This window comes from Protomyctophum parallelum (assembly GCF_964188405.1).
Source record: "Protomyctophum parallelum genome assembly, chromosome: 18".
In the NCBI taxonomy this organism is placed as follows: domain Eukaryota; kingdom Metazoa; phylum Chordata; class Actinopteri; order Myctophiformes; family Myctophidae; genus Protomyctophum; species Protomyctophum parallelum.
Window position 1 is genome coordinate 27,947,925 of NC_139716.1, and position 24,000 is coordinate 27,971,924.

The window sequence follows — 24,000 nt, forward strand, 5'->3', positions numbered from 1 at the left end:
AGCTATGATGACGAAAACTAAGACTAAATATATTGACAATTTCGTCAACCAATAAAAACTAGACTAAAATGTTAGGAAGGGACGCGACACGTTGTTCTTTTCAGCAAGTGTAAAAATCTGTCATTGCGACGGCATCAAGGCCTGCCAAAATACATTTTAGTCGATTAAATCAATTGTAGATTTAGTTGACTAAAATCTTATGATATTTAGTCGACTAAAACTAGACTAACACTAAAACATTCCAGGTGACTAAAATATGACTAAAACTAAATTAAGTTTTATTCCAAAGACTATGACTAAACTAAAATAGAAATTTGCTGCCAAAAACAACACTGGTCAGAAACATTACATTATGTCAGTGCGTGGTTTTCAACCCTTTTCATTTTAAGGCCTGCTATTTATTCTGCATTTGAGCCACATGACCACCAATTGATGACATTTAGCCTCGCAAACATAAAGCTAAAACTAACAGACAAAGGATATTTTGTTATCATTGGACAGGATTTTGTCCACAATTCCATGCTATGTTGATGTATAGCACCATATAGGAGAGATAACGGGCAAATGTTGATCAAAATAACAATTCTATTACATTCTCAAATTGTGTAGACGTCTTGTAAATGAAATAATGCAACGATAATTTAACTCTTGGTTTCATCTTACGCTCCCCCCCCCCCCCTCTCTCTCTCTCTAGATGGTCTCTCTTTGCTCTCATCATCAGCATCATCTCCCTTTACCCCTCCCCTCCCCTCCCCTCCCCTCTCCTCTCCTCCCCCCCCCCCCCCTCCCCCCCCAATTTCAGTCACAAGTGTCAAGACATGACACTTACTTGGCAGAGGAAATGACGTCGCTGTGTTGGTCCGAGTCCAGGATCTTGGTGAGGTGAGACGCGACCGAGTCTGCATACTGAGTGATGTGGACCTAGAGGACAGACAGACAGAGGGACAGACAGAGAGACAGACAGACAGTCAGTCTGCATACTGAGGGATGTGTACCTATAGAGGACAGACAGACAGACAGAGAGACAGACAGTCTGCATACCGAGTGACGTCAATACACGTCTGTAATAGAGTCGCAGTCCCACCCCCTTTCATGACGACGCCAGGCCCAGGAAATGATTCCCAATGCATTTGTCCCCATAGACATTTCAAAAGGTATTTATTTAAAGACGGTTACGCCGCGGACAAAGCCAACTCGAGTCGTGACAACTCATGACAACAAACACAATATTTTGGACCAAACAAATAATTACAAAGAAGAAAAACAACCAAAAAGGTGTTGTATAACCTGCCGTTTTTTTCTTCTTTCTAATTATTTGTTCGGCCCAAAAAATTGTGTTTGTTTTGATTTGTCACGACAAGAGTTGGCTTTGTCCGCGGTGTAAACATCTTTAAATAAATACTTTTTGAAATGTCTATGAGGAAAATTAATGGCGAATAATTTCCTGGGCCCTGGTAGGGGCAGGACTGTGACGCTCTATAGAGCGTTGCAGTCGCTCCCCCTTTCAGAACGACGAGTGGCCCAGGAAATTTAAAGACCTTTTAAGCGTCGTGCGAAGCCAACTCTTTTCGTGACAAATCATGACAACACACACAATATTTTGGACCAAACAAATAATTACAAATTGCCATTTTTTTCTACTTTCTAATTCTTTGTTTGGCCCGAAATTCTTTGTTGTCATGATTTGTCACGACAAGAGTTGGCTTCGTACGACGCTTTAGTTTAAAGTTCTTTAAAAATAAGAAATGCCTATTGGAAAAAATGCATTGGGATTCATTTCCTGGGCCACTCGTTGTTCTGAAAGGGGGAGGGACTGCGACGCTCTATAGTGTCTTCTAGGTGAAAGAGCATGCCACTGATTAAGAACATTATTTCCACCTGTGCTGATTAGCAAGATCCCCTGCAGCTGTTTGTAGCCTCTGAGTGTGCTGTCTGTGTTCAGTTCTGCATTGAGAGTCTCCAAGTAAAGACCTGTGTTTGAATGCTCTCCAAGTGTGGTTATTTAGAGTCCCAGAATATTCGCTGAAAGAATATATATTTTTTAATGACAGATGTAGTCACTACGACCACAAATGTCCCAAGAAACTAGCTAGCCTAGCCACCGAGTTTGCTAGCGCTCTGCAGGGAGAACAGAGCAGCTGAATCCTTAATTGTTTTCATTAGGTGGTGAATGGTGCTGGTTTAACCCACGGCTGGAAGGCTGTTTCAACCAATCAGATTGCTTCCTCGAAACGAGCTGTGGTATAATTGAGGGTAATCCATATACTCTGTCTATATACACAGTACCTGGAGAGGGAAATCAATACAGTCTTCCTCCTTGGCATTGGGTGTGTGTTTGGTTGGCACCTCATACATCATCACACTCCACCTGAAAACGTGCATGCGCACGTGCCACACACACACGCACACGCACACACACACACACGCACTAAAGTCAAGCGCCATCTGGAAATAAATAAATAATAAACGTTCTTATCTATGGGATCAAGGCGGCTGGGGCCAGCGGCCGACCGCTACAGCCAATCCGGTCAGACAACCTTTGCGTGCCCTTTTTCCTTATCACAGGTTGTACCAGGATACAAACACGCTGAAAACCACATCCTGTAGTATAGCTTATCGTTTCTTTTAAAGTCGGGACATTAAACAAGCAACGTAACAACTGTTCAAATGTTTACTCCTTATTTATTTTTGACCCTGAAAATACCTGAAATTGTTATAAATCTGAAAGGTTGTGAAAGTCCGAGGCACCGTTACCTCAGCGTACGGGTCAGTAACTCTGAGAGAGCATACGAATGGAACCAAACGGACCGGCATGTTCCATTGATACACTAAAACACAGATAGTTTTACACTGTAGATGGGTGTTCACACTACAACTATAAAGTATATAAAAAGAGGGGAGGGGGGCCTTCATTTGAACACGAGTCACAGACCTGTTAAAGGTCCATTTGGACCCTGGTGGGCCCTGCATGGGCCAGACAGCGAGAAACAAACAGCTCGTGCCCATATGTTTTGCAAGGATATAGTTTTATTACCAATTTTCACAGCCTGCTCGTGGACTACATGGTGATTAGCTTCTGGCTAACTTTGAAAAATGACATGTTGATTAACGTGCAATATTGAATTAAATTAAATGAATGAGAGAGAGAGAGAGAGAGAGAGAGAGAGAGAGAGAGAGAGAGAGAGAGAGAGAGAGAGAGAGAGAGAGAGAGTGTGTGCGAGAAAGAGCGTGCAAGAGAGAGAGCGTGCGAGAGAGAGAGAGCGTGAGAGAGAGAGCGTACGAGATAGAGAGACCGTGCGAGAGAGAGAGAGCGTGCGAGACAGACAGACAGACAGACAGACAGACTGCAAGGAATGCAATGGAAAGCCAGCAGTTTGAATAAGACTGGTAAGATGGAAAGCGAGGCAGTGCAAGTGTTCCTGGTATTATAGGATCTGGAACCAGCAGTATAGGTTAGTGGGTGGCGGGGGGGGGGGGGGTTACCTACCTGTCCAGCATCTTAGTGGTGGCTCTCTCCAGTTTCTCCAGGACCTGAAGGAGCTGAGCGTCGTCGTCACACAGCCCGCCCCAGCCCAGCACCCGCGCCAGGTCGTTACCCGTGCCCAGGGGAAGAACGCCCAGCTGACACTGACGAGAGAGAGAGAGAGATGGGGAAAGGAGGGGGGGGGGGGGGGGAGTAGGTGAGAGACCAAATGAGTAAAGAATCGGGAAGGACAACAGACCTCACTGACCTTCGAAAGCCGTCAATGAATGCACTGAAAAGGGACAAAAATCACGTTTGATCAGAATGGTCTCACTGACCTATACCAAGGTCAAGGTAGGTCTACTGACCTATACCAAGATCTCACTAGATGCATTCTGTGCGTTGATCACGGCTACTGTTTTGACAGAGAATGAGTAAATGTACTGAGTAAATGTACCGCCGCCGAAGCTAAAACAATGCGAAACTGACTTACCCTGGGCCGGTTAAGACTGATACGAGGTTAATAATAATAATAATAATAACTTGGATTTATATAGCGCCTTTCAAGAAACCCAAGGACGCTTAACAAGACAAAAAAACTAAAAACAAAACTAGATGCCAAAAGCCAGAGTGAACAAATGTCTTTTCAGTGCAGACTTGAAAGAGTTCAATGTGGGAGTCTGGCGGATGATCTCTCCCCTCCACGTAGAAAGCTCTATCGCCGAGAGTCCGCCGTTTTTTAAGGTTAGGGGACTTACGTGGGCCGGTTAAGTCCCCTAACCTCATATCAGTCTTAACCGACCACGTAAGTCTCCTGACATCATATCAGTCTAAACTTTAGACTGATATGTCAGGGGACTTACGTGGTCGGTTAAGACTGAGGTTAGGGTCAGGGTTAGTTTAATCTTAGGGTCAGTAGTCAGACAACACGTCTCGGCGCCATCAAAACAGTAGCCTTGATCAACTCACAGAATGCAGCCTATACTGAGATCTTGGTAGGTCAGTAGACGGCTACTGAGACCATTCAATGCTCTAATTAAACGCGATGTTGTCCCTTTCAGTGCAACTGCACCGATAGCATTCGAACCGGGTGGAGAAGCGAGACAAAAAGGAAGAGAGATAGAAAGGGATATATGCGTCAATTTAGCAAAAATAATCCTTTAAAATCTCCTAGCAATACACATAGCGGTAGTTGAAAGCCAACCCCTCAAAAAAACAGAACATAGAGAGGCTCATTGAAGCACCATTTCAAAATGGCTTCAACGTCCTTGATGAGAGAATAAAAACCCGGAATCGGATTCTTGCTTTAACCAACATTAACCCATTTCGGGCGGGAACCCTTTTTGGTGTTAGGTTATAATTTAGCTATTGAAAAATAGCAGATCTACAAGCTTGTAGGTCTGCTATTTTTGAAAAATCTTAAAAATGTGGCGCAAATATTTGAATATATATTATTTCAAAGTGAACGTTTTTAACTCAGGCCTAAATGGGTTAAACGTTGGCTGAAGCCTCTCCCCCTTGAAACATTTTCCAAAAGATTTGGACATTTTATAAATGTCCAGTTTGGCCTCAATGGTGTCCCACTGTTACAAAGCTCATAATTACTCTCACTTATTCTTGGCATTTTGTTTGTGCAGCCAGCAGCACCAAGGATAAAAGCTGTTTCACACAAAAACTGAGAGAGAGAGAGAGAGTGGCTTCAGGTGCAGGTGCTAAACGCTAATTGACCACGACCCCACGTCACATTAAGCGACCAAAACCGATCAACGTGAACTGAAAATTACTCGACACTAAATCAGTTTGAATTAATATGACAAAACATTCCATCAGGACATCTCTCTCTCTCTCTCTGTCTCTCTCTGCCATTACTCATGTGCAGTTTTATCAAATGATTGAATTATTTAGAATTTCCCTCTTCCCTCTGACCATGGCATCATGACTCATTGAGTGCACCCTCACCTACAGTATGTCATAGTAGAGCCATTGAGATTAAGATATTAAGACATTATGAAAAAAATATCTCCTCTTCATCTCCTTCCTCTTTTCCGAGTCGTAATCGCAGACTGAACCTTTCTCTAGCACCGGGATTCTCAAACCTTTCAGGCTGCCAACCCCACAACATAATCATATTTGAACTGCCTGGCAGCGTTGTGAGCTTGTAGATCTGCTATTTTCACATCATATTTGGCCAATGTTTGACCGTTTCTTATCTTCTTAGCATGTTGATTACTTTTGACAGTAACGGGTCTTATTTTTCTTTTTGTTTTCTTTAGAAGTATTAAAATATTCTTTAAGTCTGTAAACTGCAAATCATCCCCCGCAACAGAATCATTTAGGTTAGAGCTATAGGGATGTCCCGATACACTTTTTTCGTTTCCGGCAAATCCAAAGCAAACTCCACACATGCCCCAACATTATATTTACCTGCCATAGTGTCAACCCCCTTACCCATGTGTCAGATCGGTGGTTAGACTGGCATATTCGCCGATACCGATATGACCCGATATGACAAATAAGGGCCGATACCCATACTTCTCTGATACCGATACAGTATCGGGCAGTGTTGTTTTCATCGATTAAAACTATGACAAAAAATGTTCGTCGACTACCTTTTTTCACTGAAAATGAAATGAAAACTAAGCCATGATGACTAAAACCATGACTAAATATACTGTCGATTTTGTCAACAAATAAAAACTAGACTAAACTGTTAGGAAGGGACTAGTGGACAAGAGATCCAGCATAAGTCATTTTACATTTGGTTGCATGCTGAAAATAGCAGATCTACAAGCTCACAACGTGTCATGTGTAAAATTACGACGGTATCAAGGCGCACCAAAATACATTTTAGTCGGCTAAATCAACTGTAGATTTAGTCGACTAAAATCTTATGACATTTAGTCGACTAAAACTAGACTAACACTAAAACATTCCAGGTGACAAAAATGTGACCGAAACTAAATGAAAACTATTCAAGAGACCGTGACTAAAACTAAAATCAAAATTAGCTGCCAAAAACAACACTGGTATCGGGACATCTCAGTTGAGAACCACTGCTCTATCCTTCCTCCCTCCTCGTCTCGTCTGTCCTCACGACCTCACCCGTTTACGGCAAGCCCCCAGAAAGGCTGGCCGTACGTTGAAGCCGCCGAGACGTAGTGGTCAGAGTTGGAACTGCAGGCATTTAGCACAAGGAAACCCCCCCCATTGAGCGCTCGTCTGCACTTCCGCATTTGCCAACCAAAATGTCGGCGGTCAAATGCTGAAGTATAGAGCGTCCTTCATGGGTGCTTCAAAACGCCACTGAGCAAAACAATAGTTTTAGTTTTTATTTAGATTTTATTTTGGTGAAAATGCTTAGTTTTAGTTTAGTTTCAGTTTAGTTATAGTTTAGTTTTATTTTTTTTCCGTACTTTGGTTTATTTGTGGGTTAGGGTTAGCGTGGCTACATCCTGCTGTACGGTGCTGAAAACTGCCGTAAAAATAGTTGGAGAAATTAATCTAATGAATTTAAAAGGATTATATTATAAATATCCGAAAGGCATATTATAAATATTCATAAAAACTAAAACTAAGGGTATTTTGTCTATAATTTCAGTTAGTTTTGAGGACACACAATACAGTTTCAGTTTGGTTATCGTTTTTTTATATTTTTTTAAGTTTTTATTAGTTTCAGTTAACTAAAATGTTTTTTTTATTCCAGTTTTCGTTTTTTAGTTAGTTTTGGTTAACTGTTATAACCTTGCGTTTATGGAGGTTGAGTTGGTCTCGCCCGTCCGTCCGTCCGTCCTCACCTGTTTATGGAGGTTGAGCTTGTCGAGCTCAGAGAGCACCCAGCCCACGCTGCCGTCTCCCCCGCACACCAAGATACGAAACGTCACAAACTTCTGGAACAGACGCAGCCTGTTGGGAGGGAGGGAGGGAGGGAGACATTTTAGATTTTAGCCATGTTTACCAAGGGGCCAGCTAGGCCCTCCAACGTTGAAGCGCTGGGCCCTAGTGGTAAGAGGAAGGACTGCAGGCGGATCCGTGGATTCATGACGAGGAAACCCGGTGCAGCTGGGCTTTAACATTGAGCGCTCAGTTGCACTTCCGCATTTGACCTCCAAATTTTGGAGGTCAAATGCGGAAATGCACCCAAAAAGGTGGAAATAGACGGTCCCTCCGGCGGCTTCAAAACGCCACTGAGCAACTTCCAACGACATGAATAGCGGAGGGGCGGAGCTTCGCGCCAGTTTAGTCTCTATCCTTTTAATACTCTATGATGTTTACACAGCGAGAGCCACTGGAGTACATAATGTCAGGTACAGTATCTAACAAAGTGTTTCACAAACAGATTTTGGGTTTTCTTTTCCTATATATATATTTTTTTTAATAAATCTTATATCTAAAGATTTTCATAAATGTTCAAAAACAATTCTAATTGATAAAAATATATATAGGGCTCAACCCATTCTGGACGGGAACCCCTTTTGGTGTTTTAACTAAGCATTACGTTATACTTTAGCTATTGAAAAATAGCAGATCTACAAGCTCATAGCGCTCCACCGAGTGGCGCGCTACGAGCTTGTGGGTCTGCTATTTTTTTGAAAAAATCGTGAAAATATTTATTTCAGAAAACTGGAGGATTTAGACGATTTATCTTTTTAATTTTGAGGTCAGGCCTAACGTTAATTCTACATATTTATTTATTTATTTGTGTTACCGGGGGAAGACATACAAAAAGTTTGTTCTCCGTCAAAGACGTTTCAAATGGACCAAGAAATGGCGACTCACAGACGCACAAGTCAAGAAAGAGACACCGTACCCCAGCTGTGGTCCTCCGTTCATCAGGTCAAACACCTGGGCGGGGTTGAGGAGCTGCTTGAACTTGCGGAGGAACTTCACCCCCTGGTTGTCTCCGCTCTTGGAGTTGACCAGGACCAGCAGGGGGCTGGAGCACGACGCAGAGGTGGCCTTCCAGAAGCCTGCACGCAAAATAGAACAAGAACGTCTTTTTTTTGGTGCTTTTTTTCATGATTTTGTAACCCATTTTTCACCCCTGTTTCAATCATCTAATGTGATCCTGGGCTCTACACACCCTCCGCCAACCTAGTCCCCATATATGGGGGACAAAGGGAGAGCAACGGACTTGAACTCATGCTTCCTTCATGTCTGAGTGTCCAAGTTGCTCCTTTACACCTGACAGGGGGGGAGTTTCCCTGGTTGGACCTAGCGTGTGGAAGGAACACGTTATTCCAACCAGTTCCTTTCCCCTCCATCAGGCCCTATACAAGAAAAGTTTTGACCCTGAAAAATGCCTTCTAAATCCTGACCTTAAAGGTGTGTTTAAACCTGAAGATATATATTAAGCTTCCAGCCACTTTAATCGCTTCACTTTGGTCACGCAGCGTTGGTAAAAAAAAAGGTGCCTTCGCTTGCGTTGCGCGCCGATTGGATGAATAAAATCAACATCAACGAATGATTGGCTGTCAGGCATCTTTTGCGCCGCGTCATAGATGCTTTCCTGGTTTTACTGGGTTCAAAATAAATCTAGATTTGGCACTGGCATGCTCTGCCTCCTCTCTCCCGTCATATTTGGACCAGCTGGGTAGTTGAAGCAAGGAAACAAACTGACCCGAATCCCGACACAAACTCACGGCAGACAAAACGTTATCGTCTCCGTCAGGTGGAAAAGGTCACATGTCCAAAACCGGGATTCATATTAAAAAAAACAGCAAAAGTAGCAGATGTTGCGGATGTACTACTTTTTTTTTAATGTTTTTTTTTGTGGCTTCAGCCTTTTTATTTTATATTTTTTATGGAGGGACAGACAGTAGGCTGACAGGAAATGGGGAGAGAGATGGGGGGAAGACATGCAGTAAATGCCGTCGGGATCGGGAGTCGAACCCGCGGCACACTGCCAGACTGGATTACCAGCCAAGGTGACTGGACCGCTGAGCCACGGCCCAGGCCTCGGATGTACTACTTTTGATGCCTTTTTGTGACACTATATATGACGACGAAAAAAAACCCCCAGAAGTTAAAATATGGAGATAAGAGGTTTTCTGCCTGACAACAACGATATGCGTGTATGCACGTGTGCGTGTGTGCACGTGTGCGTGCGTGTGTGTCTCACCATCTGAGTCGATAATGTTGAGTGCGGTCGGAGGAATGATTGACACTCGGCACTGGCCCAATGGACACACCTTCCCCATCTGCTCTTTACAGCTGTTATGGACCTGCGCTCGCACACGCACACACACACACACACACACACACACACACACACACACACACACACACACACGCACGCACACACACACACACACACACACACGCACACGCACACACACACGCACACGCACACACACACACAGTCAGAGGTCTCCGTAGTATTGCTCCATTTCTCCAGAGGCAGAAAGGTCAGTTAATCCCCCTGAATATCACTTCCATAACCTTTACAAATACCACTCGCATCCATGGTGTGTGCGTGCGTGCGTGCGTGTGTGCGTGCTGTGTGTTTGTGCGTGCCTGAGAGAGAGGGCTAGCCTTTTTAGCATATGTCTGTTACCATTCCAATCCAAACCACATCATTTATAAAGCTCACATTTAAAACGACAGTGTTGAACCAAAGTGCTGTACACACAAATACATAGTGCTATATATAGTGCTTAAAGGACCACTTCACCAATTTTCAACCTATCTTCATATAACAGGTCCTCACTAATAATCATGATAAAATGGCACGATGTTTTTCTGTGTCTCATAGGAGGGCTATGGGCCGTTTAGAAACCGTCTTCCAGTGACATCATCATTAGGCAGAGTTTTTTTTAAACAATATTTTTTTTAGATTTTCATTATCGTGAGAACGATGGCTTCCATTTTCACATTGCAACTTTTGAGGACTAGAAAGCCTGCAGTTTCTAGTAGCTTGTATTCCCCATCGATGATGTCACTGGAAGACGGTTTCTGAACTGCCCACAGCCCTCCTATGAGACACAGACCGAGTAGAAACAAATTGCGCAATTTTTTCATATTAGTGAGGACCTATTATATGAAGATAGGTTGAAAAGTGGTGAAGTGGTCCTTTAACAGCGTAAATTCTAGGCAGGAAGCCCTTTTGGTGTGTTATACCCATTCTGGACGTGAACCCCTTTTGTACAGTATGTGTACAGTATTCAAAAATTACAAAAATGTTAGGCTGCTATATACATATTTGAAGTTTTTCCAGAAAACGTATAGGTCAGGATTTAGAAGGCGTTTTTAGAATCGGCCTCAGTCCAAAATGGGTTAATTGCTCACGACGTCTCCACGCGTCTTCATAATTAACCCATTTTGGTGTTAGCATCATGTCGTGCTTTAGCTATTGAAAAATAGCAGATCTACAAGCTCATTGTGCGCCACTGAGTGGCGCGCTACGAGCTTGTAGGTCTGCTATTTTTGAAAAATCGAAGAGCAACTGACGTAGAAGACATTTTTAGAATCTGATCTCAGGTCAGAATGGGTTAAGTCCGTACAGGGCCCAGGTCGTGTGGGGGGTGTCTTTTTTAATGATATAACACCGGATTGCTAAAAATATTTTTTTGACAGGGCCGGCGCTAGGCAACGCCTTGTGCAGCGTCATGTTTCGCACATGCGTGCAGCCGCTCACTTCCTTGTTTACGGCCCCGACAAAACTGTCTATTCTCTCCAAAATCAACGTCTCGCTCTGCATGGTTTTGATCAGAACGGCGATGGTTCTTTCCTCGTTTGAAACATAAACGCTTCTAAAGAGAAATCAGATGCGACGGCATTGGTAATGGGGTAGTAATGTAAAATAATTCCTCCCGGTTTTTGGGGGAGGAAAATGGAAGGCGGAGCTTTTCAGAGTAAAAATCTGCCTCATCATGCTGGGAACTCTATAGCGCCTTTAATGCACATTATCACAATCCTGCACGTTACCATATAGGCTTTAACGGGAGGCCAGTGCCAACAGAATGCATAGGAAGCAGAGAAGACGAAGCGCTATCCGGCCGAATGACCTGGAAGCGATAATCCTCCATTGTTGTGCCAGGGTCATGGCAGTGTTCTAGCGATCCGACTATTAATGTGGTTAGCACGACCTCAAATTAATGTTTTATTATCGTACTTTATCCCATTCTGACCACTAGTAAAACCATTAATCCATTCTGGCCCTTTTGGTGTTAGCATTATGTTATGCTTTAGCTATTGAAAAATAGCAGATATACAAGCTCATAGCGCGCCACTCGGTGGCGCGCTATGAGCTTGTAGGTCTGCTATTTTTGAAAAAAAAATCGGTGAAAATATTTATTTCCGAAAACTGGAGGATTTAGAAAGATTTTTTTTAATTTCGAGGTCAGGCCTAAATGGGTTAATGACCACGTGCGCACGCACATGCACCGAGGATTGGGATTTAGGCTGTCTCTACCAAGGGAGTCCCATTATGGGGGCTATATGGCTATAGGACAGATCCATTGGTATAAATATGAGGCTATACCGGGACAGCATGCTACCGACTTACATAAGAACATATTACTCATTCAGCGCTGTGGGTATACTGCAGTCTGACATTGCACAAGTATACCTCAGATCATGTTACCCCCATGTGAGCACTAAATATGGGATGTATGCTTTCAGCAATTATTATTCTCCGTCTTTCTCAGAAAGATATGAAGTTAGATACCCTGGAACTGACAGAAACGGACAGAATGATGGGAAATAAAGAAAGAACGTCTCAAAACGCCTGGCATCTCTCTTCAACAGCTTCAAATAGCAGGCAAACCCAGTGTTGCAAAGAAGCCAAAAAAAACTACCACCTCCATCCGGAGGTGCCCTCTCTCAGGGTAAATGTAATATAGTATTCATATAGGATGTAATTGTCTCCACCAGGCCGAAGGCATGGGGAGAGTATGTTTTGCACTGTCTGTGTGTGTGTGTGTGTGTGTGCCCGTCCATGTGTCCGTCGGTCCGTCCGTGTAGAGCTAATCGTTAAACCGGTCGATGCCACATTTCGCACACACACTCCCTGGTTGCCAACGATGAACCTCTGCCCCAAATATTCCAGAACGGCCTGTTATAGTGCCACCATGAGGTAGATGTACACACTCCCTAGAGGCCTAGAAATCTTTGACCTGCATTTTTCCACATCTGCTTTTTATAGCGCCACCAGGAGGCCAACTTTTGTAAAACTACACAAAGACGACAGCCCGTCTTGCGTCTCAGACATGCCGGCGACATGTCGGCATGTCTCATGGCGCCCTAAATACTACGACCTGGCGCCTCCCCGACGCGCTGCATGGAGGAGAGGTGGAGCGTGACTTACGATGTCCTTGCACCAGAGACAACGCCAGTCCTGCAGCCGCCGCACGCTGCCGCAGTTCTTGTCACACACCACGCACTTGGCGTTGACTGGCAGGTTTCCCTCCAGCCACTGGTGAGGCATGGTCACCTGTGGGAGGAGCAAGGCACGCACACGGTCAAAATAAATGCAAGTGTGTCAAACAAAACAGGTGTACTTGATTTGTACTTGATTGCACATTTAAAGGACCACTTCACCACTTTTCAACCTATCTTCATATAATAGGTCCTCACTAATAATCATGAAAAAATGGCGCATGTTTTTCTACTCTGTCTGTGTCTCACAGGAGGGCTGTGGACAAATCAGAAACCGTCTTCCAGTGACATCATCAGTGGGGAATTCAAGCTAATAGAAACTGCAGGCTTTCTAGTCCTGAAAAGTTGCAATGCGAAAATGGAAGCCATCGTTCTCACGATAATTAAAATCTTTTTGTAAAAATATCTTGTTCTGCCTAATGTTGATGTCACTGGAAGACGGTTTCTAAACTGCCCACAGCCCTCCTATGAGACACAGACTGAGTAGAAACAAATCGTGCCATTTTATCATGATTATTAGTGAGGACCTATTATATGAAGATAGGTTGAAAAGTGGTGAAGTGGTCCTTTAACACTAGGAAGTCTGAGCAGCCGTTCTGACCGAATTTGAAATTTCAACGTTTATTTTCTTAGCCCATGGAGTCCAGAGAAAGTTCCCCTTGCATGACTTTGTCTAAATATTCGGTTGAAATCATCTCTGTTTTTTTTCCATTTGAAACATTTTGTAAATATGATTTTAGGCATATATCTCTTACTCAGTCTGACTATAATCGGCCCAATCGACCGCCGTCACCCTTTCTCCCCCTCTCGTCTTTTGTTTGCGCTGCTTGATAATGGTGTTAATGGTGATTCCCCGACATTTACTTTTCACTTGATATCGTTTCGTAGAGAGCGCCTACACAACCGATTTATATACCAAATGAAAGCCCCAATTCCATAGTTTACATGGTATTTTGATTTTTTTTAAATGAGCAAAAAATGAGCGAGTTATGGTGGTTATGGTGGTAGGGGTGGAGAAAAAAAAAGAACACACAAACAGCTGGAGACGGCATTGTTGTTGTTGTTGCTGCATTCCATGTCCAACGAATTAAATCATATACGTTTGGCTGGTTAATTAACTTGGAATTTGTTTATTATTTTGATAAGATAATAGGAATATGAATACAATGATTATTATCATTGTTATTATTATTATTATTATTATTGCATGCTCGGTTAGACTCGACCCGACATTTACTTTCCATGAAGCGAGAACGCTTGCCGATGCGCGATACAAAATAAAAAGTGTTTGAATAATTCCAACCAGATAGACCTCCCGAACCGCTAAATGTTTTGTCAGTCAAAAGAACAGTTCTTTCTGCAAGCGACGTGGAACTTATGTAGGCATGCTGCTGTGGATTAATTTGTTCTGGCATATAGGCTCAATATCGCCAGCTCTTTGTCAGTCAAAAGAGTTCAGCCTGTCCGTCCTTCTTTATCTGTAAACTTTTTCTCTCTCTCTATTCTATTCTATTTAGTGTGCAAGGCTTACATCCGGTAAGCCACTGTATGCGCTGACTTCCATACACAACACATACACAAACCGTATCCTCTCCTCACCGGATGTTGAATTCACAGTGCTAACGGCCGTATTATGAACGATGTTTATTAATTAAACTGATATAACAACATAACGTGGCTAATAATTGTTTATTTGGAATGTACTTTGGCTGGTAATTTAGGTAAATATAACGCGACTCACTTGTATAAGTAATTTACCGCGGACAGGCCGCATTTAATGCAATACATTGGCTTTAGTAATGTTGTTAGCTTATAATATTAGCAACTGTAAGCTAACGGCTGGAGGACTACGGACAATCCGGTCAATAACATCATTACACTTAAACATTAATACAATTATGTCATGTTTACATGCCTAGTCAAGCAGTCTGTACATCGCGTGGGGTGACATATATTAATTACATCGATAACACACAAGAAAAGACAAGTGATCTTGCTCTTTTGGAAGGAAAAAAATAACAACAAAAGGCAGCAACGTGACACTCTTCCATGGCTATGTTGCAATATAGTACTAACGGGCAACGGCAAAATATATATTTTTCACATGTATTATTAGTTTTATACATTTTAGGAGTGAAAACATGTGTTAAGAAACATATTATGATTTAATTCGTTGGAAATGGGATGCAGGCTTGAACAATGTCTTCTCCAGCTGGAGAGGGACGTGTGGGGGAGAGAGTGGCCAATCAAATCGCACCAAAAACACGGTCCCATTGACCCTTCAGCCGACTGAGTAGTAGTGATTTTTTTTCAGACTTCGTAGTGTTAAGACAAATCTCTGCTGTTAATTTTTATTTTTTAAGGAAATGGAAAAGAAGAAAGAAAAAATATATATATTATACACACACAAAAACACTTTATTCTCCAGGTAATGAATAAAACCTTAAATTTAAAAAAGGGGAAAAAAGCAATACTGCCTCATCAAAGTGAGTTAGATACCTGCGTGAGAGGGGGATAGGGGGTGGGGTTAGCTGCATGTTTTTTTTTAATCAGAAGCACCTTTTAATGCTTCTTGTCGGTTCAATATATTTTGAACCAACGCGCAGACGTAAAGGGTGTTCAATAGTACCGATTTATGAAAACAAAACAAAGAACCTGAACGGTTTCTGCCGGTCAGCGGCGATATATTATTATATACAACAATGTATGCGTGTGTGTACACACTCACCCCTTCTTTGTCCTCCATGATGTCATTTCCTATGGAGGCCAGCGTGGTCCATTTGCAGCTGTTGGTGGAGCGCACCGCACAGCGCTTATGGGCCTTGAACTTACACACTAAACAGAAGGTCAGAGGTCAATGCATCAATGCATTTTAAAACAGTTTTTTCTTTTTTGTATTTAACCCATTTTGACCTGAGATCAGATTCTAAAAATGTCTTCTACATCCTGACAGTTTTCTGAAAAAGCTATGTTTCTATGTCAGTCGTTCTTCGATTTTTCAAAAATAGCAGACCTACAAGCTCGTAGCTATGAGTTATGTTCGTAGTTATGAGCTTGTACATCTGCTATTTTTCAACACCAAAAGGGGTTCCCGCCCAAAATGGGTTTTAATATCATGTTGTGTAATGTCCCTCAAGTGTATTTCTAATGGTTTGAGCTTAAATCACCACTCCATACATATAACCAGTCCATGTCATTTCTGTCTGGCTTCTAAAGCAGTATTAGCTACAATGTTCTGATGTGGTGGGTGGGGGAGGGGGGGGGAGAGCGCTGTGTATGCAAATAGGCCCTCACCGACAGATGGCTAAATTAAAATATTCAGAGCATATGGGCTAGTTTAGACTCAACATGGACATGAAGGCCCAGGCCATAGCGTAACGGTCTGGGCACCGGACTGGTGATCCAGTCGCGGTGTGCCGCGGGTTCGACTCCCGGACCCGACACGGCCTTTACCGCATGTCATCCCCCCATCTCTCTCCCGTTTCCTGTCAGCCTACTGTCTGTCCCTTAAAAAATCAATAAAGGCGTAAGCCGCAAAAAAATATCTTAAAAAAAAAAAAAAACATGGACATGAATAAATGTGACCAGATTTGACTGAGAGACTGCCATCGCACAAATTACAGCTTTTCACCAGAGGAGAAAAACTTATTTTTTGTTGTTTTTTTTTTCAAAAAGTTAATAGCACAGGCAGACTCTTCACATACTATAGAGCATGTCTGAAATAAGCGTCAGAGCATGATATCGACATGTAAAAATATGAAATAAATGCATAAACATGTAGCTATAGGTGTAACGTTAGAGACCACAGAAGTGAACCTTTCAAGCCTCTTTTCTCAACTCGCTGTTTTCCGCAAGATATTATATCATATCTCCAAAACCGGTGGGTCAAACTGAACAACCGATTCAACCAAGTCAATTTGAAGCTATGGTTCCCTGCTTTCATAATATGACATGCAAAAAAAGAATCCAATGGCAGTCCCTCAGTCAAATGTAGTCACAGATGTGTGCGTGTGCGTGGAGGGGCTCTCTCTACCTTCACAGGACAGTCCGTGCGAGGTGACCCCCGGCAGCGCCTCTCTGCAGACATTACAGAAGGTGGGTCTGGCGTGGGAGCAGGCGTACCAGTTGTGCATCCCAGAGAAGTGCTCCATGTTGAACAGACTGGCCTGGGAGGGACACACACACACACACACACACACACACCAACACACAAAGACAGGTCAGTGACGTCATCGACTGGCCTATACGAGGGGACACGGACACAGAGGACAGGCCGGTGACATCACTGACTGGCCTATATAAGAGAGGACACGGACACAGAGGACAGGCCAGTGACATCACCGCTTCATATAAAACCAGGTGTCAAGCATTCATGCTTGAAAAGGAAGCCAATACGGAAGTCATTAACCCGTAAAAAAACAAAAAGATTTGTGCCGCATTTTTGCGATTTTTCAAAAATAGCAGACCTACAAGCTCGTAGCGCACCACCGAGCTTGTAGATATGCTATTTTTCAAAAGCTAAAGTATAATAACATAATGCTTAAAACACCAAAAGGGGTTCCCGTCCAGAATGGGTTAATGGCCTAGCAGGTGTCATTGATTCCTCTAACGATTCCTCTACTTTACAGCATATTCCACCGGAGTCAATGATGACTTGGCGCACGCAACTTTGCATTTTGGTTTCATTGCTTAGTAAACCTTTTCATAAATATGTGTATGTTTTCAATCGCTAGTTTCAAGTCTTCTTCCCACATGTGTGTAGTGTATTTTTGATGGGCACTATAGCGACTCCTATGTCCAGCTTTGAGGGTTTGTGTAAAGTTAATTTATTAAAGAAAACCATACACAAATCACAATCAACCCCGTCTCACCCTGGCTATAGCTCTGCTCTGGAACCTGAAAGAGTTAAAGAATGCTACATGTCTGGGTCTGATCATCCATGTCTGTGGTTTATTTCTAAATAATAACCTGCTCCCCGTTGATTATCCCTTGCTTAACCACGTATGCCCTTTTCCCCCCATAAAAAAAAGAAATATAGCCTTTACTCTCATTGCTTCCCCCTGTCTGTCACACCTCTGCCGTATTATAAAAAAACACAGTCTTATCAAAACCTAATCCCCAAGATGAGAAGATTTCCCCGTTCAGACCGATTACACACAATGTGGGATCCTACTAGGGAGGACTGAGTCAGCAGACGTGAATCAAAATCTTAAGGGCTCAATAAATGACATTAAGATGCTGGAAATACAAGGAGCAGTTAAACCATTTTGCGCGGGAACCCCTTTTGGTGTTTCAGCTATTGAAAAATAGCAGACCTACAAGCTCATAGCGCGGCACTCTATGAGCTTGTAGGTCTGCTATTTTTTGAAAAATCGAAGAACGACACTGAAGAACTTTTTCAGAAAACTGTCAGGACATTTTTTTAGAATCTTATCTCAGGTCAAAATGGGTTAAGCTCGGCCAACAAGTGTAGCGGCTTACAATCTCCATGTGCCTTTTATCAAAATAGGGGCGTCTGACGTTATAGGAGCGGCATTAATCTGCCAAAAAAAATGAAGAGAACGGGAGACGGGAGGGAGAGTGAGCGAACGAGGACATAATAGTGTAAGGGAGGGAGCGTGGAAGAATAATGCCTCGTGAAAATATATGAACTGTGACAAAGAACAACGGTGGATTGTTAAAAAGGGGAATGGAAGGAGGAGGTAATGAGGTTTCATCAAAAGGTAAAGATAAAGACACAAGGACCTGTTTCTACCACTTCAAACAAGCGGAGAAAATAAATAGAATGATCAATGAAGACTTCTTTTCTCTCTCTCTCTCTCTTTCCGTTTTGAATTGAGAGTGGCCAATTTTTTTCTTTTACCCCCTTTTCTCCTATGCCAATATTAATTCCTTCTGTTATGTGTATCCACTTACATGAACAGCATAATACTCAAACGACGAGAGAAAGTGTGTATCCATGTATTGTTATACTGTCTTCAGCACACTTCCGACGTCCCTCGGTCCACGTGTGATGACGTAACCGCCTGTCTTAAAGGAACAATGGACTGCCGAGATAACGGCAGTGCCAACGTTATTTAAATCACGTTTTCTTGACCTCCCCACACACATGTTATGTGTGTTGTCACTGTTGTCGTATCAGTGTTGTTTTTGGCAGCAAATTTTCTATTTTAGTTTAGTCATAGTTTGGACTGAAACTGAAACTAGTTTTTGACATATTTTAGTCACCTGGAATGTCTTGGTGATAGTCTAGTTTTAGTCGACTAAACGTCATAAGATTTTAGTCGACTAAATCTACAGTTGATTTAGTCGACTAAAATGTATTTTTGCGGACGCGTTGTTGAGCTTGTAGATCGGCTATTTTCAGCATGCAACCAAAGTGTAAAATTACTTATACTGGATCTCTTGTCCACTAGTCCCTTCCTAACATTTTAGTCTAGTTTTAGTCAGACTCACCGTAGTTTAATTTTCATTTAGTTTCCATTCGTTTGTGTCAGTGAAAAAAGGTAGTCGACGAACATTTTTCGTCTTAGTTTTAGTCGACGAAAACAACACCGTGTTGTATCCTATACTGTAGTGGGTCGCACACACCAAGACTGCAGTTCGTTTATTTCATATTTGAACAATTAAGGACAAACGTTTCGGCTATCCAGCCTTCATCACTGATATGAAGGCTGGATAGCCTAAACGTTTGTCCTATCAAACAAACGTTTCGGCTATATCCAGCCTTAATTGTTCAAATATGAAATAAACTATTTGAACTGCAGTCTTGGTGTGTTTCGACCCACTACCGTTATTTTGATATGTTTTGAACGGGTGGCGCACATATAGTCAGAGCGTGGTGGTCATATGAAGAGTATCCTATACGGGCTCACCTGCCAGTGAGGAGCCCCCACCGGGAGGATGTACTGTTGTATCGTACTGGCTCACCTGACAGTGAGGAGCCCCCACCGGGAGGATGCACTGTTGTATCCTACTGGCTCAACTGACAGTGAGGAGCCCCCACGGGGAGGATGTACTGTTGTATCCTACTGGCTCACCTGTCAGTGAGGAGACCCCAACGGGAGGATGTACTGTTGTATCCTATACTGGCTCACCTGTCAGTGAGGAGACCCCAACGGGAGGATGTACTGTTGTATCCTACTGGCTCACCTGACAGTGAGGAGCCCCCACCGGGAGGATGTACTGTTGTATCCTATACTGGCTCACCTGTCAGTGAGGAGACCCCAACGGGAGGATGTACTGTTGTATCCTACTGGCTCACCTGCCAGTGAGGAGCCCCCACCGGGAGGATGTACTGTTGTATCCTATACTGGCTCACCTGTCAGTGAGGAGCCCCCAACGGGAGGATGCACTGTTGTATCCTACTGGCTCACCTGTCAGTGAGGAGACCCCAACGGGAGGATGCACTGTTGTATCCTACTGGCTCACCTGACAGTGAGGAGACCCCAACGGGAGGATGCACTGTTGTATCCTACTGGCTCACCTGTCAGTGAGGAGACCCCAACGGGAGGATGCACTGTTGTATCCTACTGGCTCACCTGTCAGTGAGGAGCCCCCAACGGGAGGATGCACTGTTGTATCCTACTGGCTCACCTGTCAGTGAGGAGACCCCAACGGGAGGATGCACTGTTGTATCCTACTGGCTCACCTGTCAGTGAGGAGCCCCCAACGGGAGGATGCACTGTTGTATCCACTGTAGTAGATACGACTAGTAGTATGCCGTTAGAATGAACGGTGCTCTGGGGTCTAGGAGGTTATAAGCAGCATCTAGCAAACAGTCCTGTGAAGGTCTATAGGCATCTAGAAAGGAGAGCTGTGGGGTCTAGGAAAGGCAGTATAAGATGAAGTGACCCGTTCTCCTATATACGGCAGTGAATGCTGGACACTGAAGCCGACGCTGCAGAAGTCTCTATAGACGGGGTGCTGCACCAGAATGTTGCGCGCAGTACCTTGACATCAGCAAAGAGCACACATGTTAGCAACAAGCAAACTGTACGATGGAATGCCAAGGGTGAGCCAGACAATAGCAGCCAGAGGCAAAGGCATATCAAGAACTGCCAGCCAGCAAATTGGTACATGTGGGAACCAACGCGCGGACACCGGTCACAAGGACGTCCCACACTAACATAATATACGTGGATGTTCTCAAGAACGACGCAGGAGCGCAAAGAACCAATGAACTATAGGCAGATATGTGGAGAACCGGGATGACTGGAAGCGACGAGGGAGGGCTCGTCCGAGGACGACCGTCCTACAGAGAGACCTGAAAGACTGAAGGTTCTGAATGTGCTTTACGTCGGAGTGCTTTACCTCGTAGATCTCCAACTTTTGGACGGACTTCAGCGCGCCGATCCAGTCCTCCATCTCCTTCCTGCTCTCTGCACACAGCATCAACTTCCTGAACGGAGTGATGACCTGAGAGAGAGAGAGAGAGACAGAGATCACATTTATTCATAGAGCATATTTAATAGAACACACAGAGACATAGTAGTCAAGACAGTAGAAAAACATTAGGCAAGGTGAATATTTCTTAACATTCTTAATATGTTTCATGAAGAGGATTCAAAGAGGTGAGGTGAGGGCGAGAGACAGAGGAGAGAGAGAGAGAGAGAGAGAGAGAGAGAGAGAGAGAGAGAGAGAGAGAGAGAGAGAGAGAGAGAGACGACCGGAACTCAAGTTTTGATTAGACGAAAATAATTTGGTATCGAAATCAAAGAGAGACTCACTCAAACCGCGGCGTATAGATCAATCGAGAAAGCATGCCTGCAGCCTGCTAGCTGAATAGGCAGAGAGGCTGCCTGGGAAACATACTGTAAGGTCCCAGGTTCGATTCCCGCCCCCCCCCGGCTATTTGTCAAGGTGTATCGTGAGCAAGATACGAGACGCTATATGCTTACCGTGAAGCTGTTGTTGATGTTCTTGGTGCTGGTCTCGGCCACGCTGGCGTCGGACAGGTCCACCTCGTCAAATATCAGAGACTGACGACAGGAAAAGCATAAGATAGATAACGTTGTTTCAAAAGGTCACCATCTTAACCCATTTTGGGTGGGAACCCCTTTTGGTGTTAGCATTATGTTATGCTTTAGCTATTGAAAAACAGCAGATCTACAAGCTACTGTAGGTCTGCTATTTTTGAAAAATCGAAGAATGACCGACATGGAAACATAGCTTTTTCAGAAAACTGTCAGGATGTAGAAGACAAGTCAAAATGGGTTAAACTAATGGCCTATAAGTCCTTTTTGAGGATTATTATAAAAATACAATTTGGACCTAAGTCAGCTCCACATGACACTGGCCACGTCTGGAAAAATCGTTAAAGTCCTAATTGAAAAGGCCCTTTTAGTAAAATAAGTGTGAGTTATAGGCAGAAATAGGCAATGTTTTTGTGACGTCACCAGGAGTAAGTCAGTATAGGTAAATTGGCCTAAGTCTAAGGTTTAATCATATTATGTTACATAACGTTATAAATGTTGTTGGTGAAATGATTATGAAATGTCATATAGTTTTGTCTTGGATCCGTTTTTTTATTTTTCCTCGAAACCTTAAAAAATGACTAAGACGGCCAGACGGAAAGGAACATTGTTCTTACTTTTACAGGCAGAACAAGTTTAAAGCTGTATTGGTAGCTCAGGGGTTCTCAACTTGTGGGTCGCGGGGGGTCACCAAATTATTTTGGGGGGTCAAAAAATTAATAAATATATATATATATATATTTCTTTTTTTTTCTGCAACTGAATGGCTGGAAAATGGAAAATAGCACACACAGTACATGCATACACCTTCCCTAATGATTATATCTGGTTTCAGTATTTATCCATGGTGTATTGTCTCTTATTAAGGTTATTGTAGCAGTCCATTTATATTGGGGGTCGGGAGGGGGCGAGGGTCCCGACACATTGCACAAAGCATTTCCTGGGGTCCCCGGCCAAAACTGTTGAGAACCCCATGGTGTAGCTGGGAGGCTGATGGTTTCAAGCAGTTTAAAGCTGCATATTGGTAGTGTAGCTGCGAGGCTAATGGTTTCAAGCACCATTACATGTCACTAATGTGTTTGTCAGGGGGGGTAACAGTAATGGTGGCTGCTGTGCCCAGTATAGTGATGCTTGCTGTTCTGTATACCTTGGAGTCTTTGGCGTAGTAGAGTGTCCTTCCTCGCAGCTTGAAGTACCGTCGCTTCCATCTCTGGAACGAACTGGTTTGCTTCAGAAGGATTCCCTCCTTTACACTTTTCTGGAAGGAGAGAGGAGAGAGAGAGAGACTTTTGATGTATTCATCATTGAATATATATTTCAGAGCGAACATTTTTAACTGAAATATTTTCTTCTGGGAGGGTCCCTGGAACTACATATTTTGAGATGGGGGTCCGTGGTAACCTGACGCTGCCAGATGAGGGCGGTATTGGGTAACCATGTTCCCCAACACAGCCTTCATCTGGGATCTCTCAGGGATTTGAGCTGACAAAAATCCGTTCCGTACCGGACCAATCAGCGTGAACTAAGGGCGGGATATGTGCGAAACCGGATGTGAAGCTATATAGAAACGTCAATATGATTGGTTGTGTTTGCACGCCCACACGGTGATAGACAGACGGTCCCATCCAATCATCTACCAAGTATCTTGAAAAAAAGGAACAGCCCCGTCATCGAATTTGCTTCCGCAATCCCAGATCCCAATAAGCTGTGAAACAAATTTGTGTAGCAAGCTTCTTGGATCTGGCAGCGTCAGGTTAGGTCCGTGGCCCAATCGAGATAATTCTGGGGGTTCTTGACATGAAAAAGGTTGAGCACCACTTGACATATAGAAACATAGGTTTTTCAGATTTTTTATTTTATTTAGAAGCCTTTTTTTTAATCGACCTCAGTCCAAAATGGGTTAACGCAATCAGATTTTCTGTTTGACGTATGGTCGGTCAAGGCCAGAAAGTAGTTTTGTTTGCGACTCGGTTGTTTCCGGCAAAATGTCCGGGTATGATGATGAGTGATGCAGTGGCGCCTGCCTGGCAAGGCATTGGGGGACCTTTTTGTGGGCGTTTGCATTGACCAGACTCAATCGGGGTGGGGGGACACTGTGTCATTACAATAAACAGGGCCAGGCGCACACCCTCTATTCAAAAGTAGCAGATTCGCACAAGCTCAAAACACGCCACTTGAGTGTGACCA

The 24,000-nt window shown here is 43.5% G+C and overlaps 1 protein-coding gene across 3 annotated transcripts in view; it reads right to left on the reverse strand.

The window, feature by feature from the left end:
- Positions 1-24,000, reverse strand: part of LOC310875856 (diacylglycerol kinase delta) — a 130,581-nt gene that overhangs the window by 25,360 nt on the left and 81,221 nt on the right. For all 3 annotated transcript variants that reach the window (XM_083789269.1, XM_083789267.1, XM_083789268.1), the window contains 12 exons: positions 22,961-23,071; positions 21,739-21,819; positions 21,152-21,256; positions 16,872-17,004; positions 15,567-15,673; positions 12,768-12,893; positions 9,582-9,684; positions 8,271-8,430; positions 7,258-7,366; positions 3,488-3,627; positions 2,287-2,368; positions 830-921 (listed from right to left, as the gene is read on the reverse strand). In XM_083789269.1, coding sequence (XP_083645395.1) covers positions 830-921; positions 2,287-2,368; positions 3,488-3,627; positions 7,258-7,366; positions 8,271-8,430; positions 9,582-9,684; positions 12,768-12,893; positions 15,567-15,673; positions 16,872-17,004; positions 21,152-21,256; positions 21,739-21,819; positions 22,961-23,071 — 1,349 coding nt within the window. The remainder of the gene's footprint in view (positions 1-829; positions 922-2,286; positions 2,369-3,487; positions 3,628-7,257; positions 7,367-8,270; positions 8,431-9,581; positions 9,685-12,767; positions 12,894-15,566; positions 15,674-16,871; positions 17,005-21,151; positions 21,257-21,738; positions 21,820-22,960; positions 23,072-24,000) is intronic.